We start from the raw sequence: 18,489 nt of genomic DNA, 5'->3' as shown, positions 1-18,489 counted from the left end.
TATCAATTACAATTTTATAATTATTATAACATATTTAATCGATTCATAAATTAGATATGAGATAATAATATTATAGTTGGATAATTATACATGAATAAAAGTGAAATATTTTTTGATAAAAAATAAAAATGGGAGGTTTCTTCCCTGATTTATAAAAAAAAATGATGTCTTCATGATTTTTACCATATATATCTTTTACTTATTTATATCATAAACTTTTTAAAAATATTAAAATAAAAGTCTATATTTATAATTTGCTATTTAAAATACACCTGTGTATATTACGCTGCTAATTGTTTTGCCCCGCGTAAAAGATGAGTAAACTGTAAACCGGCCATTTATATTCCACAATTCAATACTGAGAATAAAAAAATATTTTAAATTAAAAAAAATAACTGAGATATTTTTAATGGTAAAAATTAGAGTGCTTTTGTTTATATTCTCCCAGTTAATAATTTGTTATTATTAGTAATATTCAAAAACCCTAGCGTAGCCTGTGTCCTCCAAGTGGCGGTGAACGCTTCTCCCGACTTCGTCGCTGTCAAACTCTCCTCCCCTTTGGATAATCCTAAAAGCACGGTTTAGATGCTTTCCCATTCTTCTTCTCCTCGCATCTCGATCTCGCCCGATTCCGATTGTTAAACTTGGATTTGACTGTCAGTTCTGGCCTTACAACCATCTGCAAGTTAACTTTTTTTGGTTCGTATTGTTATTTTTTTGGCTCTATTTTCACAATGTGCAGTTCCAATTCTTTGAAATTCTAAGCTCCCTGGCGTGCTTCTTTCTGACAGAGTGAAGTTTAATCAAGAACGATGGCTCAGATGCATGCAGTCGGAATTTCTTCATCTCCCGATATTGCTCTCCATGGTAGACCAAAATTTCCACGACAATTTATAATATTATGCTTTTCAACGAGTTTTGGTCGTGTCACCATTCACCTTTTGTATGCGGAGTCCGATTAACGATTGAAACTTAATTATCTTGTTTGTTGAAGATGTGTCTCGCAGAGGAAAGTTTTTCCATTTATGTGATGCTGGGATTCAAAATGAAAATGAAAGTTCAAGGATTTGAGACCAATTTGTAAGTTGAGCTCTAATGGCAAAGGGATTTAAGAAAGATTTTAGACAGCCTAAACTAAAATGTATGTAGTGTATGTTTAGCTACTCACGGGATTGATGGTGAGCAATTTTATTCAGCAGTAGGGAGCAAGAAAAAAAAGTAGAATATATGTTTACACAATACGGATACCGAGGCAGATGCATGGCATTACTAGAAAAGAAGTGAAACATACTTTTGTGATTGTGAATAGTTTGGTGTTACACCAACACAAAAGTGAGGGAAAACTAATTGCAATGAAGTTGACATGTCAAAGAAGACATGTTTGCCTTTGAAAAATGAAATCATTATAGAGTAAATTCTATATAGTAAAACTTGTAATAATACTTCTTTGTAAAGAAATTTCACTTTTCTCTAATTATTCAGATCCAAATTGTTGTTGCATTCATCTAGTTACTTGTTGATTTTATACCTTATTCAAGTAGTGATATTGCACTAAACATGGTTTGATGGCTTAAAAAATTGAAGTTGGCGGTTTCTTGTTGTTCCAACTTGTACAATCAATGAACTTGATGCAATACATGCCCCTTCTAAATTTTCTATAACTGCAATGATACCAGTTCTTTTGCTTTGATAGCCATAAATAAAGCAAGTTAATGAATTATGGAGTAAACTTTGATAAGTATCAGACCTTCTGCCACCAATTGTGTTTTGAATTTCCAAAATTATAATCCTTAAAGGGTTTTCAGTTCATCAAGGTAATTTTGGCTGCCACAGGAAGTGCTGGTTCTACAAGGAGGTATTAGGACCATTTATATTAATGCTTCATTTTCTGTTCCTTAGATTTCTATTTTTTGTAATTAAAGTAACATGCTAATAGTTAAGATAATATGTTGGTAGATCAATGCAAGAGCAATTGGATTCTGTGCTAAAATATCCAGTCACTATCACTTGCAACAAAAATGTGCAGTTAGGTGCCAAGGTATCAAGGATGCCTTGAGCTTTTTCTTGTATTTGATCTGAAAAGTGTTACACCATGTCAGTTCTGTAATCATCTCTAGTCTGTTGTTCTCTGAATACATTTTATATTATGTTTGCAAGTGCAGGTATTCTGAATGTTACGGGTGGTGGCACACAGGAAGATGTAGTGCATTCCAAGAAGACTGATGTCATGGGTAGCAACAATGGTGGACTGCGTGGTAAGCTGAACAAGGTTGTTTTAGCTTATAGTGGTGGTTTGGACACCTCGGTAATAGTCCCTTGGCTAAGGTATGACACTTTTCTTACATGAAAATGGATTTTGGTGTTGTTCTTGCTTTTATATATTCCATAAGTACATTTGGCTCCTTGAAGTATAATTTTTTTCTTTCCTGATTCTTTCATTACATCAATTAGTCATAAACAATCAAAGGACTGCTTTGCCAAGTATTAATATTAGTTTAATGTGCCATGATGTTTGTCTCCTTGTTGATGCAGCATGAATGGGATGGGAAGTCTATCTGCTTCGGCATTCACTGTAGATCAAGGGAAACAGGAGATAATTGGTTGGCTGTTAGGAGATTAATTAATTGAAAGAAAGATGATGAGGAGTTCTTTAGATGGCAGGGTGTTTGTATAATGGGTTTCTATTGATCAACAGCAGAGGTCTATGTAAGTGGGCAGAAGAGGATAGATTTCTCATTTTAGATCGTCCATTGTAACCCGAATAGGACAACACACATCATCAAGGAAAGGGTGGAGGGATCATGTGGTTGTGAGCATTTTTTTTAAAAAAATTGCTTTTTTGGATATGTAAAGGGGAAGAGAGGTAGAGAAGTACAGTGAGGCTTAGGAGTGATAATATTCTCTCTCTTAATTAATTAATTTATTTAGGTTGAGAGTGGGAGGTAATGGTATGAGGACTTTTTTCAAAACGCAGAATTCTTTGTTGGGTTTACAGGAAGGAAGTGGATTTTGATGGTCCTTTGGTTGTTGTAAAAGGGGTGGGCAATTAATTAAGTGTTGGATTTAATGAGTGATGAGAAAGAGAGTGAAGGGGTGATTGGGATTAGAAGGCCGTTTCATATAATTTTACAAAGGAAAAACTTGTGTGGCAGTGTAGGATGATGGAAAGAAATTGGATCACAAGTAAAAAAACATGGTTGGGCTTGATACTACTTGATGTAACGTGAGTGGGATGAGATAACTTTTTGTGCCTAAGTCAGCTAATCTCAAAGGGTTGTGTTCCTCACTCAGCAATCTCACAGAAGAGGGAATAGTTTTAGAGAAATTAATAATTTAATAAAAAATTTGAATCAAAGAAAAAAGGGAGTTGAATATCTTATATAGACCCAACAATAGCCCATTATATAGACCTAATAATATCTTAGTCTTCTAAGATCCAGTGCAACATAGACTAGGTGAGCTATGAAAAATAAAAATAATAAAAATAATAAAAATGCTACTTTTTTTAAGTAAGAGCAAAATAATATGGAAATTAGACCAGGACCCAGCTTATTTCATTGTACTGGTTTGTTTTGAATTGACCCATAATTTTGCATCACTTGTACTTCTAAGTGCATTTGTCTTGGATGTTTAAGATAAAACCAAGATTACTGCATTCTTGTTATTCCAAATCCATATCTTACACTGATTTTTTCGATCTCTTTGATATAATTGTCCCACAATCATCTGATTGTTTACCATCCCTGACTTGCAGGGAGAACTATGGATGTGAAGTTGTATGTTTCACTGCTGATGTTGGTCAGGTATGTGATCAACATTCCTTATTCTGTTTCTCGTTATGGTAGATGCATGTGCACTTTTTGTTCTTCACTTCAAGCTAACAATTGATTGCTTAGTGCTTGATTCATACATTTTTATTGGTCGTTTTATATGAGTTGAATGTATTTGCTAATGTCAAAGTGACTGATTTTCTTTCATCTTATCTGCTAATTCTTCTTTCCACCAGGGTGATTTAGAGATGGATGGTTTGGAGGAGAAGGCTAAAGCTAGCGGTGCAAGTCAACTTGTCGTGAAGGATTTAAAAGAAGAATTTGTTAGGGAGTACATATTTCCTTGTTTGCGAGCTGGTGCAATTTATGAAAGAAAATATTTGCTTGGAACATCAATGGCACGACCTGTTATTGCTAAGGTGGTGCTTATACAGATACATACAGTTTTGAGTGCCAGTAATAATAGTTTTCTCTCAAGCATCAGTTTCTTTAATCACCTGCTGGATATTTATCATTTTTCACTACATATTCTTTATTTGTCATTAGTTGTGCCTCCATGTTATGTTATTTTTCATGGTAGCTAAACGGTGTTTTGAATTTCAAGGCTGGTTATGTTTGGAGTGAAGAACTTGGCATCTAAATGGCTGAAACTAGAAATATGTTCCTGTAGGATGATTTTATTAACTTCTCTCTCTCTCTCTCTCTCTCTCTCTCTCTCTCTCTCCAGTTAGGGAGACTCATGCCAAGAATCTGTATGACCCAACTATTCATACATAGAAGCAACAATGATATCAAACAGGGTAGGTATTCTCTAATAGTTCTGTATTTTTCTTGTGTCTAATTGGTGGTGCTATGGCATTATGAGCTTGGCGTAATACAATCAGACTTCTACTAAACTGCCTCTATATTTGGTTAGACGATGATATCAAAGAAAGTAAGTTTATGAAATATGAAGGTATGAACCATATTGCTGATGATGAAGAATCTACTTAAATTCACAAGATGGCAAATAATTTCTGGTGCTGTTGTAAAGTAAAAAATACTTCCAACTTATATTTTTATGATGAACTCTACACTGATTGTGGATAAGACAAATAATGTTATTTATAACAATAGGCAATGGTTGATGTTGCCAAAGAAGTTGGCGCTGATGCTGTTTCACATGGATGCACAGGAAAAGGAAATGATCAGGTAAATGCTCACTAAATTTAATCTTTGTGTTTCTGTAAATGTATGCCTACAACATCTTTTCCAATTAACTTTGCAGGTTCGTTTTGAGCTTACTTTCTTTGCTTTAAACCCTGAACTTCAAGTTGTTGCACCTTGGAGGGAATGGAACATAACAGGGCGTGAGGATGCTATTGAGTATGCAAAGAAACATAATGTTCCTGTTCCAGTTTCAAAAAAGTCTATTTATAGCCGAGATCGGAATCTTTGGCACCTTAGCCATGAGGTACATAACTTCTACTGTATTCTTTTCACTTGTTAACTGGAATGGCATTGAGGATGTTTCTACAATGATCTGAGTTTCTGGTCAATGCTTTTTTTACTAGTTGGATACAAGTGGTGCGATAGTATAATCTTAATTTCTTTTTAGTTTCAAAGAATTTCTTTGATTGAGACTACAACTTAAATGAACAACTCTTTTCATATTCATATCTGATTTTTTTTTTTTTTTTTTTGCTGATATGTAATTGCCTTCTGTATGCTGTTCCATTTGTTTTATGTTCAGTTGTTGGCATCTTCTGAAAATAAAAGGAGGTTGGAATTTTGATAATTATGTAGGGTTGTGTGATTCAAGCAGCTCATTTCTTAGTCATATTGTATATAGCTGAAGTTCTTAGTTCCTAGGTCTCCTAAGAACTAAGAGTTTCACACCAGCATCTCAATCGTTGTAATAGTAGTTAGCATATTGAAATTGAACTGCTATTTAGATATAAATTTCCAGATTTTATAGTAATCTACTATCATCATCCCGTTTAGTTCAATATTTGTTGTCATTAAGCATGTCAATGGAGGCCATCCACAAGTTTACAGCCTTTCTTATAACATATAATTTACTTGAATATTTTTTACTCCAAAGGATCATTCATTATGTTTTTATCTTTAAACAGGTGTATATTTTAAATACCTTGAATATGTAAAGAACATAAAACCATGTATATGTGTGTTCATTCAACTATCTCCATGTGAAATTTTGTTTATGGTTGGAAAGGGTGACATTCTTGAAGACCCAGCAAATGAGCCAAAGAAGGATATGTACATGATGACTGTTGATCCAGAAGATGCACCTAATCATCCTGAGTAAGCATGTCCTCCTCTATACATGCACACCTTTCACTTCCTGTTTATATTGCAACTATTTACTTTTATTGTGCATAGCAGTTTCCTTTTAAATCAGTTGTGATTAAACTTGATATCATGAAATAAAATCTATACTGCTAACTCTTGCTTTTGATTTTATAAAAAATATCAAAGCCTTTCAGAGATCTCTTTTAGACTCTGAATATATCGCCACCTTGCAGTCAGATGTCCATTCACACTTTAGTGTTAAATTCTTATGAAACTGTGTTTTCTTCAAGGTAATTGTTAGATTTTCTTTGCTTAACATTTTACACTGTTCCTATGATCTATTTGCAATCTGCTGGCACCCAACTTTTAAAGTAAGGTAGTTCCTGCAAATCAGAAATTTTGATTTTGATTTTTTATTTTGTTTACAATATTGAACTCCTCCATGGCCCCCTAAAGATACTCGTCTTTATATCGTATTGTGAAATATAGTAGGAAATTTAGCAGCCATGATCCTCATTTCAAGATAAGCATGAAATTATGTTTGATGTTCTACTGACTAATTATCTACACAATTAAAAATCATAGAGTTCCTCATACATGAGCCTTGTTTGAACTGCAGAATCAAAATGTCTGCATGAGAAGAACGTTAAAATACCAATTTCAACTTGTGTATCATGTATTTGGCTGCTAGTTTACTATGGTGTTCATATGCAACACTTATTTTCAGTTTTATTGACAAAATTGGAAATTTGGTAATATAGTTTAGGTTTCATAATCTTCAGTTTCTAATATAGTTGCCTCTGCCAGCCATTTTTTCTTTCATCCTTGAATTTGTGTCATAACTTATGGCTCAATTTTATTGTTCTTGCTCTTCACCAGCTGGTTCAATGATGGCATAGTATCCCTGTAGCCAAACCAAATAGTTAAGACTCGCTACTAGTTTATTGTTCAATCAGCACCAGCCAAATGTTTACTTCTCCAGTGGATTGAGATGTAGAAGGAATTGGAGATATTTCATCCAACATTTTCACTCAACAATCATGAATATTTTATTTGTTTTAGATATATTTGCTGCTAGACTTATTACAGAAAATAACTAATATCAATAAAACCTGCAGTAATTAGCCTGCAGGCATTGATTTCATTCCTCAGTGCTATTAGCTTTGTTTCTAAAACATGCAACTGATTTTCACACTTCATGTACCTTTGGTGTTCATTTTAATCGATATAACATCGTATCTAAATTCTTTTTCAGATATTTGGAGATTGGAATTGAATCTGGCCTACCTGTTTCCATCAATGGCAGAAAGCTTTCCCCTGCATCCCTCCTTTCAGAACTTAACAAGGTTGGCGGAAAGCACGGCATCGGACGAATAGACATGGTCGAGAATCGCCTTGTTGGCATGAAGTCCAGGGGTGTCTACGAAACCCCTGGCGGAACAATCCTTTGGGCAGCTGCTCGCGAGCTTGAATCCTTGACTCTCGACAGGGAAACCATTCAGATGAAGGACTTGCTAGCACTCAAGTATGCTGAACTGGTGTATGCTGGTCGTTGGTTCGACCCTCTCCGCTACTCCATGGACGCCTTCATGGAGAGGATCACAGAGACCACAACTGGATCAGTCATGCTCAAGCTGTACAAGGGTTCTGTCACTGTCGCATCGCGGAAAAGCCCACATAGCTTGTACAGGGAGGACATCTCTTCTTTTGAGACTGGAGCAATCTACAACCAGGCCGATGCTGCTGGGTTCATTCGTCTCTATGGACTTCCTACTAGGGTGCGGGCAATGCTCGAGAAGGGCTTGTGATGTTTTTATCTCCTCTGCTGGTAGCAAATAGCAGTGCATCAAATGCTCAAAAAGTTTTGATGTGGTAGTGTGTTTGCAATCTCCAAAGTGATAGACTGAAGGCAAATTATGATAAGTTATGGTTTAATCCTTTGTTTCATTCCTGTGCCGGCTCTATCGACGCAGTTTGTGAACTTCTTGTTTGGTGTTTAATAAAAATCTTTGATGCAGCGAGTACATTTGAACTATTAGTTTGGCTTATTCTGTGTTGTTAAGATGGCCATGTAGTTGAATATTATCCTGATTTTTGAGTCTTGGAGAGCTCTTGTTCACTTAAAAGACTGTTCGTCGAATTGATAAAAATTTGCTTTTATTTTGATCCATGAAAAATAAAGTCGAGTAGGCTTTACAATACTGATAAATTTAGAGTTTAAAGATAAATCACTCATCCTTTCCCATTGTTCATGTTGAGATCCGCTTCTGCATGCACTGTTCCTTTTCAGCACTTCACTTGAGCTAGCTTGAGCAGGGAGGGAGACGCGAAGCTTCTGGGACTTGCGCTCAAGAACATCGTGAGAAGGAAGGTCAGGGGTGGCTCTGGCGCGACCACTCTGATGCTTAAGTTAGTTCGTGTGGAAGGAGGAAGAGGACCAAAGCGAAAGGAGAAGATTTGTGAGATTACATACCTCCCTCCAGCACAGAACCAACCTTTATATAAGTCTAGGGCGTCCTGTCACATCATGGGTGTGACTGGAGTCTCATCACCGTTATGAATGTGTCAGAAAGCAGGGTATAATCAGTGCATATGTCCCATTGCTAACTTGTATTTGAGAAGTCATGTCACGCACACTTGTCAGAGAATTGCTATGATGAGTTGCAGGGGGGACATTCACAGTCGTACGATGAGGGAAGTGATCTTTGGGAAAGAGGAAAAAGTCTGCATTAGGCCAAGGGCAGAGCCGGGGGACCAGCATGACTTGCGTCTAAATGGGTCGATTCGGCTCGGCTCGGGAGTGATGTCGGTGTGAGGCCGAATTGACTTGAAGCGGCCTCTTTCCTGGATAATCTGGTTCGGTCCCCGCGTCGACCTGATGGATTCGGCGCGGGGATTCAACTCTGAGCGTTCGAGAGAATGAGACTTGATCCGCCTTCGCATGACGATGAGGAGTCGGTTCAGTTGATTCGAAAGCGAAGGACCTTATTGAGAGGACTTGGCCTCCTAGGGGAAGACTCTCATCGGATTTTGACCCGATTCCCCTGATTCAGCTGGCAAGACTCGTCTCGCGGTTGGGGTTGCAATGCCGGGGGATTCGGCTCGATCTAGTCTCTATGACTCATGCGGTTGGACCCGTTAGTCACCCTCGGACTTGACTAATCGTGACCCACTTCTTACGACCATAACACCCATTCTTGTCCTCTAATTCATTCATCATTCTGCTCGTGCATTTACCATGTATGTCTACTCCAACTCCAACTCCACTTTTCGAGTACTGTGCAACTCCGACTTTGTTTCCCGCACGTACGCTTGACTCTGAATTCAATACCCAAGCATTTTAAGACTCTGACTCTACTTCCTGAGCACTGTACAACTTTATTTCCCGACCACTGTACAACCCCAACTCTGTTTTCCGCATGCCATCTTACAAAACCCAACAACCACACCTAATGTCAAACGGATCAACTCATGACATAACAGGGTGAGGTGGGCCAACCTACCAATTTAGCAGATTAGGAAATTTCCAATCCAACTCAACTCAAGACGAGTTGCGGGTTAGGTGGGCCAACCCACGAACCTGTTAAAAAATAAAAAAATATTAAAAATTTTAAATTTGAATTATAATTTAAATTAATTAAGTTAAAATTTTTAGATTTGAATTATAATTTTTCAACTTGTAATTTGTAATTTAAATGAATTAAATCTACTAATTCAATGAGTTTTCTATTTTAATTTTAAAATTTAAAATAAATAAATAAATTTTCTCAATCCACGGGCCAATCTAAGCCCACTGTGGATCAACCCATACGGATTGCGGATCTAGGCGGATCAATCCATCTGAATCCATCTTAAAATGAATTGATAAAATTTTAATCTAATCTGTCTATATTATTCAACGAGACAGACCAATCAAATAGATCTAACCCAAATTGATAGTTATAATCCCACCCGATCTTTTTCTGTACCGTCTTAACCTATCCAGTCCATTTGTCGTAATCGAAAATTATAGCATCGATCGTTAGAAAAGCAGGCTCGTTCACTAAAGGACAAATAAAAAAATATTAAAATGATTTTTTGTATGATAAATATACGTGAGTACTTGTTGTCCATCGTTGTTTTAGTTAATCAACATGCATGCATGTTTTCCAATGTATTCTAAAAACAAAAACAAAATTAAAACAAATGCTAGCAATTAGTACATGCACAAATAAATAAGGGAGATTAAGGATAATGTGAAAGTCAGTAATTAAATTATTGTTAATTCCCCTTCAAGTTGAGGCTTATGTTATGTAAGTGAATAAGTTAAAGCTAAAATCATTTAAAAATGATTATTTGTAATTGTCTTGAATTTCTACAAAGTTCATGAATAATAATTATGAGATGGGGAAGTTAGAACATCTATATCTCAACGGTTATGCATTAGAATTTTGTTCAGAATTAAAATTATATTTATATATACCGTATTTAATATATTTGAAACTTTTGGTAAATGAAATTCCAATATGTTATCTATGTATTTCAAAGTGTCCTAGTTTTGTTTTATAACTATTAGTTACTTTTCCTCATATAAAAATAAATAAATAAGATAAATAAATTTGTAATTTGGTTGATATTTATTTAAAAGGTGTTAATTAATTTGGATAAATAGGATAATTAAATCAGTAATTAATTTGAGTGATATTTATTTTAAAATCTAGAAATAAATCGATTTTTTTTTAAACATTGAAATTTTGAATTAACAAACTTTCCAATTCGATGGATTATTTTGATTTAATCGATATTTTATTCACCCCCGTAACTAATATATAAAGTTGATGAAAACAAACCAGGAGGCAGTACTGAACATTTTAATTATAAACAAATAATAAAAGATTAATATAAACAAACAAAATTAAAAAAAACTAAACCTGAATTTTCTTATTAAAATATAAAAAGTTAAAAGATCAGACTTGTTCACTAAAGGACACAATATTATTAAAATGAATTTTTGTATAATATATGTGAGTACTTATTGCCTCATGCATCATTCTTTTAATTAATCAACATGCATGCGCGCGTGAACATAAACAACCGTCTTGTGACAGATGTCATCAGCAACAAAATTAAAACAAAGGTTACACAAATAAATAAGAGAGATTAAATTAATGTGAAGGTTAGTAATTAAATTATTGTTTTTTTCCTTCGAGCTGATCAGGCTTATGCAATTGAATAAGTTAATGCTAACACCATTTAAAATCATTATTTGTAATTATATTGAATTTCTAAGTTAGAACATTTCATCTGTTGATGCATGAATTTTGTTCAGAATTAAAATTATTTTTTACCATATTTAATAGGTTTGAAGCTTTTGGTATATTTATTTATATCAAAGTGTCCTAGTTTTGTTTTATAACAAGCTAGTAATTACTTTCTCATTTAAAAATAAATAAATAGGGTAATTAAATCTATAATTTGGTTGATATTTATTTAAAAGGCATTAATTTAGATAGGTGATAAACCAAAATGAAGATAAATTTTAGTCAATTGATTTAAAATAACTCAAACAAAATATTTAAAAACTATATCCTAATTAGGTTGACCACATAATTAGATCTATAAATATCTCAACGATAACTTTCAAAATTAAACCATCCCTAATATATTTTATTTATAAAATTAAAATTTACTTATTAAAATTATTATAAGTTGCTAATATTCGGACAAATCAATTAAATACATCCCATATATTTAAATTGGCATAGAAAAAATTATTAATGAACATTTATTTTAGTTCCATTTTTGAATGAATATTATTTTTAAGAAACAAAAACTACTCAATTTGAATATTTTTAATTAAGTTATAAGGAAATAATCATGTGAAAATTTGCTTAGAATTTGGATCATTAAACTTTTGATGACATATATGTTAGAAATCAAAATCATACAATGTATTTATAAAAATTGAAAAATTATAATAAATATCGTTATTAAATTTAATTAGGTAAGATTATTCAAATTCTAATTAATAGACACATTCAAACTATATATTTTCTATATTTTTATTTAAATAAATAAATGACTATATTTAAATTTTTGTAATTAACTTCGTCAGAAATTAAGAGATAGATTCTCTTTATTCTAATAACAAAAGGTAGATTATATTTAATTTATTTAAGATGTAATGTTGTATATCTAGTAACTATAGATTTTGCTGGACTGAATGGAATAAATCAAAATCATTTTTTTAATAAATTAAATCAGCCGAACTTTATCATTGAATTCAATGATAGTATCAAGATAGTTTCAACATGCCAATAACTGGCAAAGACATAGGAAGTAAAGACTAAGTTTACTAAGATCGAACATAAGATTTATGCCTTCTTCCAGCATACTTTGCCATGACAAACATCAATTATATAAGAAGTAAAGACTAAGTAATAAACAAACAAAATTAAAGTGATTAGATTTGATTGGGTATCCACTTGTAAAGTAAATCATCCAATATATAGACATGAAATTTATCATCCCTTTCACAACCAAGCCTGACCAAATTTGCATTACTGAAATAAACAGTATCCAATACTTACTGAAATAAACAGTATCCAATACTTACGTAGCTTTCTGCATAGCCTTCATGACTGCTGCTCCAGCTCTCAGTCATCCAAATTGTGTTATCCGACACAACAATTGTATCATTGATCCAACTACAAAGTTCAACAGTTTTATATAAAATGATTAAAGCAGATAATAATGAGGTAAGAATGTACAATTCAACGCAAAGCTTGTAAAAAGTAAACCAAAAGTATTTAATAAGCAAAAGTTAGCATTTACAAATTTGAAAGGAATATTACGGGTATCAAGTCGCAACTGCAGGGAGAGACTTTGCTCCATGACTTGCTTCAACAAGCTTGAACTGGCAGTTCGGCGGAGGAGAGGCCGCGCGGAAAAGAGGGACGCGCGGAAAAGAGGGACGCGCGGAGTTCGCCGGAGGAGAGGGTCGCGCGGAGAAGAGGGACGCGCGGAGTTCGCCGGAGGAGAGGGACGCGGAGAAGAGAGAGCAGCCGGAGAAGAGGGAAGAGGAGAAAACCCTAATCGGACTAATCGAAGAACGAGGCGCGGGGAAAAAAAAAAGGGGGTCGCCGAAGGGTTAAGACGCGATTTTAGAGACGAAATTAGAGACGGAATTTTATTCCGTCTCTATAATTAGCGACGGATTAAAACATCCGTGTCTAATTAGAGACGGATTAAAATATTCCGTCGCTAATTAGAGACGGATATTAAAATTTTCGTCTCTAATTTGAGACGGAAATATTTTTCCGTCGCAAATTTTATTATTAGAGACGGAATATTAAATTCCGTCTCTAATAATAGAGACGGAATAAAATTCCGTCTCTAAATCCGTCTCTAATTCAAGGTTTTTTTGTAGTGGAAATCAAATAAATTGAACCAATACAAAATTGATTAATTAGTCATACTTTTTTTATTATTGTTGTATAATCAGCCGACTTCAACAATCAATCAAGAGTTAAATCATGATTTAAGAATTTTTTTAAACACTTATTTAGATATATCAATTGACTCTCTTTTCAACAATATATGAAATTCACCGCTCAACGGTTCCACACGATCGGTTTCACGATCATATTTATGTGGTAGTAAATCGAAAAATTTCAATTAACCACTACGAAGAGATCAATTGACTCTCACAACATAGCATTCTTCGATACTAGTTTGGTTTTAATCGATTTTTAAATTTTTAAATTGATCGAACTTGATAAAATATATTTTTTTAATGAAATTCTGAATTACCCAAGCTAAATTTCTGAATTTGATCGGTTCTATCAATTATTTTGGTTTATTTGATATTTTGTTATTAGACCGATACTAATTAGGTTTAACTGATTTTGAATTTTAATATTGAAACCAAACCGAATAAATTATTTTTTAAAAATAAAATTCTGAGTTAATCAAATCAAACTTTGAATTTGATCGGTTACTTTAACATTTTACTCACCCCTATAACCAATGAAGTCGACAAGAACGAACGATGACGAACTAAACATTTTATAAACAAAGAACACGAGATTAATATAAAGTAACAAATTTGTACTTGTTGCGCATCATTCTTTTAATTAATCAACATGCATGCTTTCCTACGTAATCGTATGATAGATGTGGTCAGCAACAAGATTAAAACAAGGTTAACAATTAGCACACACAAAAAAGGGAGAGATTAAGGATAAAATTAATGTGAAGGTCAGTAATTAAATTATTAATTTTCTCTTCAAGTTCATGCTTATGCAATTGAATAAGTTAAAACTCAAACCATTTAAAATCATTATTTGTAATTGTATTGAATTTCTGCATAATCATGAATAATAATTATGAGATGGGGGGAAGTTAGAACATCTCACTATTGATGCATTAGAATTTTGTTCAGAATTAAAATTATATTTTACCATATTTAATAGGTTTGAAGCTTTTGGTAAATAATATTTCAATATTTTATTTATTTATTTTAATGTGTCCTAGTGTTGTTTTATAACTAGTAGTTACTTTCAAAAATAAATAATTATATAGGATAATTAAATCGGTAATTTGGTTGATGTCTATTTGAAAGGTGTTAATTTAGATAAGTGATAAATCAAAATGAAGATAAATTTCATTTACAAAACTCAAATAAAATATTTTAAACTATATCCTAATTAATCAGGTTGACCACGTAATTAGATCTGTAAATATTTCAACATTAACTTTCAAAATCACACCAATATTATATATATATATATATATAAATATATATATATAATAAAAACATATTTATTAAATTTATTATAAGTTGCTAATATATGAACAAATCCATTAAATGCATCCCATATATTTAAATTGGCAAAGAAAAATTATTAGCAAACATTTCTTTTATTTCCATTTCTTTTAATGACAAATATGTTAGAAATTAAATTATACAATGTATTTGTAAAAAATTGAAAAAAAATACAATTATTAAATTTAATTAGGTTTGATTATTCAAATTCTCATTAACGGACACATTCAAACTATATATTTTCGATATTTTAGTTCAAATACATAATTGACTATATCTAAATTGTTGTAATTACCTTCATGAAAATGAAAGGTAGATTCTATTTAATCTGAAAAAAATACAATATTCTATAAAAAAAACTGTAATTATCTTTAATTTATACAAAATTTGAGTGATAATTATATATAGTATTGGGAAGTTAGAACATTTCAAAGCATTAGGGTTTTTTAGAATTAAAATTATATTTTATCATATTGAATATGTTTGAAGCTTTTTTGGTAAATGAAATATAAATGTGGTTTTATTTATCTGTTTCAAAGAGTGTCAATTTTGTTTTATAGCTAGTAATTATTTTCTCATTTAAAAATAAATAAATAGGGTAAGTATATCGATAATTTCATTGATATTTATTTAAAAAATATTAATTCAGGTGATAAATCAAAACGAAGATAAAACTAAGTGTTTTACAAAACTCAAACAAAATATTAAAAAACTATATTCTAACTCAGTCGACCAAGTAATTAAATCTATAAATATCTCAACATACTTTCAAAGCCACACCAATATATTTATTTATAAAATTGAAATATATTTACTAAATATATTATAATAATTTTCTAATATTTGACCAAATCCATTAAAAATTTACATTTTAAAAAATACATCCCATATATTTAACTTGGTAAAGACAAATTATTAGCACTTTTTAAAATAAATTTGGGTGACATTCCATTGTGTTGGAAAGAATATTATTTTTTTTAAAATAAAATATGGTCAATTTTAATATTTTTAAATGATAAGTAAATAATTATAGGAAGATTTGTTTAGAATTTGGATAATAAATCTTTTGATGACAAATTTGATAGAAATTAAAGTATATAATGTATTTGTTAAAATTAAAAAAATTTGTTGCGAATAGCATTATTAAATTTAAATTGTTATGATTATTCAAATTATAATTAACAGATACATTTAAACGATATATTTTCTATAATTTTATTCAAATAAATAATTGACTATCTAAGTGATTACACGAAGGTGGATTCTATTTGTAATTATCTTGAATTTCTACCATATTAAATATGTTTGAAGTTTTTTGGTAAATTAAATATTAATGTTGTTTTATTTATTTATTTCAAAAAATTCTAGTTTTAATTTATAACTAGTAATTACTTTCTCATTTAAAAATAAATAAATAAGATAATTATTTCGGTAAGATAAGTAATAAAGTGAGATGAAGAAATTGTAGTAAAGTGATTAACAAAACTAAAACAAAATATTTAAAAACTATATCGTTACCCACATACTCAGATCTATAAATATCTTAATATTAACTTTCAAAATCACACTAGTATATTTATTTATAAAAATTAAAATATATTAAATTAATTAATTACAAGTTGCTAATATATATTTAACATAAATCCATTAAGAACTTACATTTTAAAGAAATACATCCCATAAAACAATATTATCACTTTTTAAAATAAATTTAGACGGCGTTTCTTTGTACCCATTTTTTTGAATAAATATTATTTTTAAGAAATAAAAACCTGGTCAGTTTTAATATTTTTTTAATGATAAAAAATAATTATGTGAAAATTTACTTAGTATTTTGATCATAAATCTTTTGATGATGACAAATACATTAAAAATTAAATTATACAATGTATTTTTTAAAGTTGATTTTTTAAAAACAAATATTATTATTAAATTTTAACAGACACATTCAAAGTTTCTATTTTCTATATTTTTTTCAGATAAATAATTGAATAGATCTAAATCGTTATGTTACCCTCTCTCTATATATATCTTCTTGTTGCTGCCTTCTGAATCCGTTCTTAGAGATCGTTCTTCTCTGCTTTCTGCATTTGATTTGGATCTCTTCTTCTCCAATGGCAAGCGGGAAGGATCTCATCGTGAGCTTCGGCGAGATGCTCATCGACTTCGTGCCCACGGTCTCCGGCGTGTCATTGGCGGAGGCGCCCGGGTTCATCAAGGCCCCAGGCGGCGCCCCGGCCAACGTGGCCATCGCCGTGGCTCGCCTCGGAGGGCGCGCCGCCTTTCTCGGAAAACTCGGAGACGATGAGTTCGGCCGCATGCTGGCCGGCATCCTGCGCTCCAACGGCGTCGACGACGCGGGAGTTCTGTTTGACACCGGCGCTCGCACGGCTCTCGCTTTCGTCACCCTCCGCGACGACGGCGAGCGCGAGTTCATGTTCTATCGGAACCCTAGCGCCGACATGCTCCTCGAGGAAGGCGAGCTCAACCTCGACGTCATCAAGAGCGTAAGATTGCGCTAGCGCATTGGATCTGGCCATTTCTTCCGGTCGATGACCTAAAAAAACCCTACTTCCACCCGCTTCACATATTTCTCCATCTGATTTCTTTGCAGGCTGCGGTTTTCCACTACGGATCTATAAGTTTGATCACGGAGCCGTGCAGATCGGCTCACCTGAAGGCCATGCAGGTGGCGAGGGAAGCAGGGGCGTTGCTCTCCTACGACCCCAACCTCCGATTGCCGCTGTGGCCCTCGGCGGAGTCGGCGAGGGAGCAGATCATGAGCATCTGGGACCAAGCCGACATCATCAAGGTCAGCGACGTCGAGCTCGAGTTCCTCACAGGAACGGATTCGGTGCAGGATGACGTCGTATTGACCCTCTGGCGGCCGGAGTTCAAGCTTCTGCTGGTGACCCTGGGGGAGAAGGGATGCAAATACTACACCAAGGTATGCTCTTTGAATCATGCTTCTCCTTAACTCCTACCGATTGTTCGCGAGAAAGATTCGCTGGAATTTGGATCACAGACTTCTTCCAATTTGGGGGTTTTCAAGAACCCCCAAAAAGGTTGCATCTTTGGATTCCTTCGCACCTTTTCGTCCATTTTCAGCATCTGATGAACTACTGAATTGCTCGATGGAGCGAACTCGGAGAATTAATGGAGGTTTCATTGATTTCACTGACCGCAGGACTTCCGAGGGACTTTAGATGGCTTCTCCGTTAACGCAGTGGACACCACCGGAGCAGGAGACGCATTCGTCGGCGCCATGCTCAGCAAGGTCGTCGCGGACCAATCTGTGCTACAGGTGAATCGATCATGGAGTAGAAGCTATTTGTTTTATTTCATTTGAACTAAATCTTTGCTGCGACACTCGTTAATCCCTTCTCCTTTGTGGCTGCCGCGGTGGATTTAGAGCGAAGGAAAGCTTAGAGAAGTTCTCAGATTTGCCAATGCGTGCGGCGCCATCACCACCACGAAGAAGGGAGCCATTCCTGCTCTGCCAAACGAAGCCGAGGCGCTGGAGCTTTTGAAGAGAGATTGAAGTGTTTGGATCCCCACCGTGTTGCTATTTTAGTTCTTTGTTGGAGTTTCTGATGTTTTATTTTCTGATTTTTTTTCATA

At 33.5% G+C, this 18,489-nt stretch overlaps 2 protein-coding genes across 5 annotated transcripts; both read left to right on the top strand.

Annotated features, from left to right (window-relative positions):
* Nucleotides 1–500: 500 nt before the first annotated feature.
* LOC141829990 (argininosuccinate synthase, chloroplastic-like) lies at nt 501–8,100 on the top strand. 4 transcript variants are annotated; one of them, XM_074717456.1, is made up of 11 exons: nt 501–699; nt 792–867; nt 1,806–1,855; nt 1,957–2,038; nt 2,163–2,325; nt 3,755–3,803; nt 4,007–4,189; nt 4,887–4,961; nt 5,038–5,223; nt 5,986–6,074; nt 7,318–8,100. In XM_074717456.1, the coding sequence occupies exons 2-11, from the start codon at nt 813–815 to the stop codon at nt 7,868–7,870; spliced, it is 1,485 nt and encodes a 494-aa protein (XP_074573557.1). In that variant the 5' UTR covers nt 501–699; nt 792–812; the 3' UTR covers nt 7,871–8,100. The 4 variants fall into 4 exon arrangements, with proteins under 4 accessions (XP_074573557.1, XP_074573556.1, XP_074573558.1 ...); XM_074717455.1 differs by having other exon boundaries at nt 1,797–1,855; XM_074717457.1 differs by lacking the exon at nt 1,806–1,855.
* Nucleotides 8,101–16,973: 8,873 nt separating this feature from the next.
* On the top strand, nt 16,974–18,489 carry LOC141829121 (putative fructokinase-1). The gene is made up of 4 exons (XM_074716535.1): nt 16,974–17,375; nt 17,483–17,815; nt 18,056–18,172; nt 18,281–18,489. The coding sequence occupies exons 1-4, from the start codon at nt 16,983–16,985 to the stop codon at nt 18,407–18,409; spliced, it is 972 nt and encodes a 323-aa protein (XP_074572636.1). The 5' UTR covers nt 16,974–16,982; the 3' UTR covers nt 18,410–18,489.

This window comes from Curcuma longa, chromosome 5 (genome assembly GCF_044706935.1).
Source record: "Curcuma longa cultivar G26 ecotype Majalengka, Jawa Barat chromosome 5, ITB_CL_G26_1.1, whole genome shotgun sequence".
Taxonomy (NCBI): Eukaryota; Viridiplantae; Streptophyta; class Magnoliopsida; order Zingiberales; family Zingiberaceae; genus Curcuma; species Curcuma longa.
The sequence above is the reverse complement of the archived record's forward strand: the minus strand, read 5'-3'. Positions and strand labels throughout refer to the sequence as shown.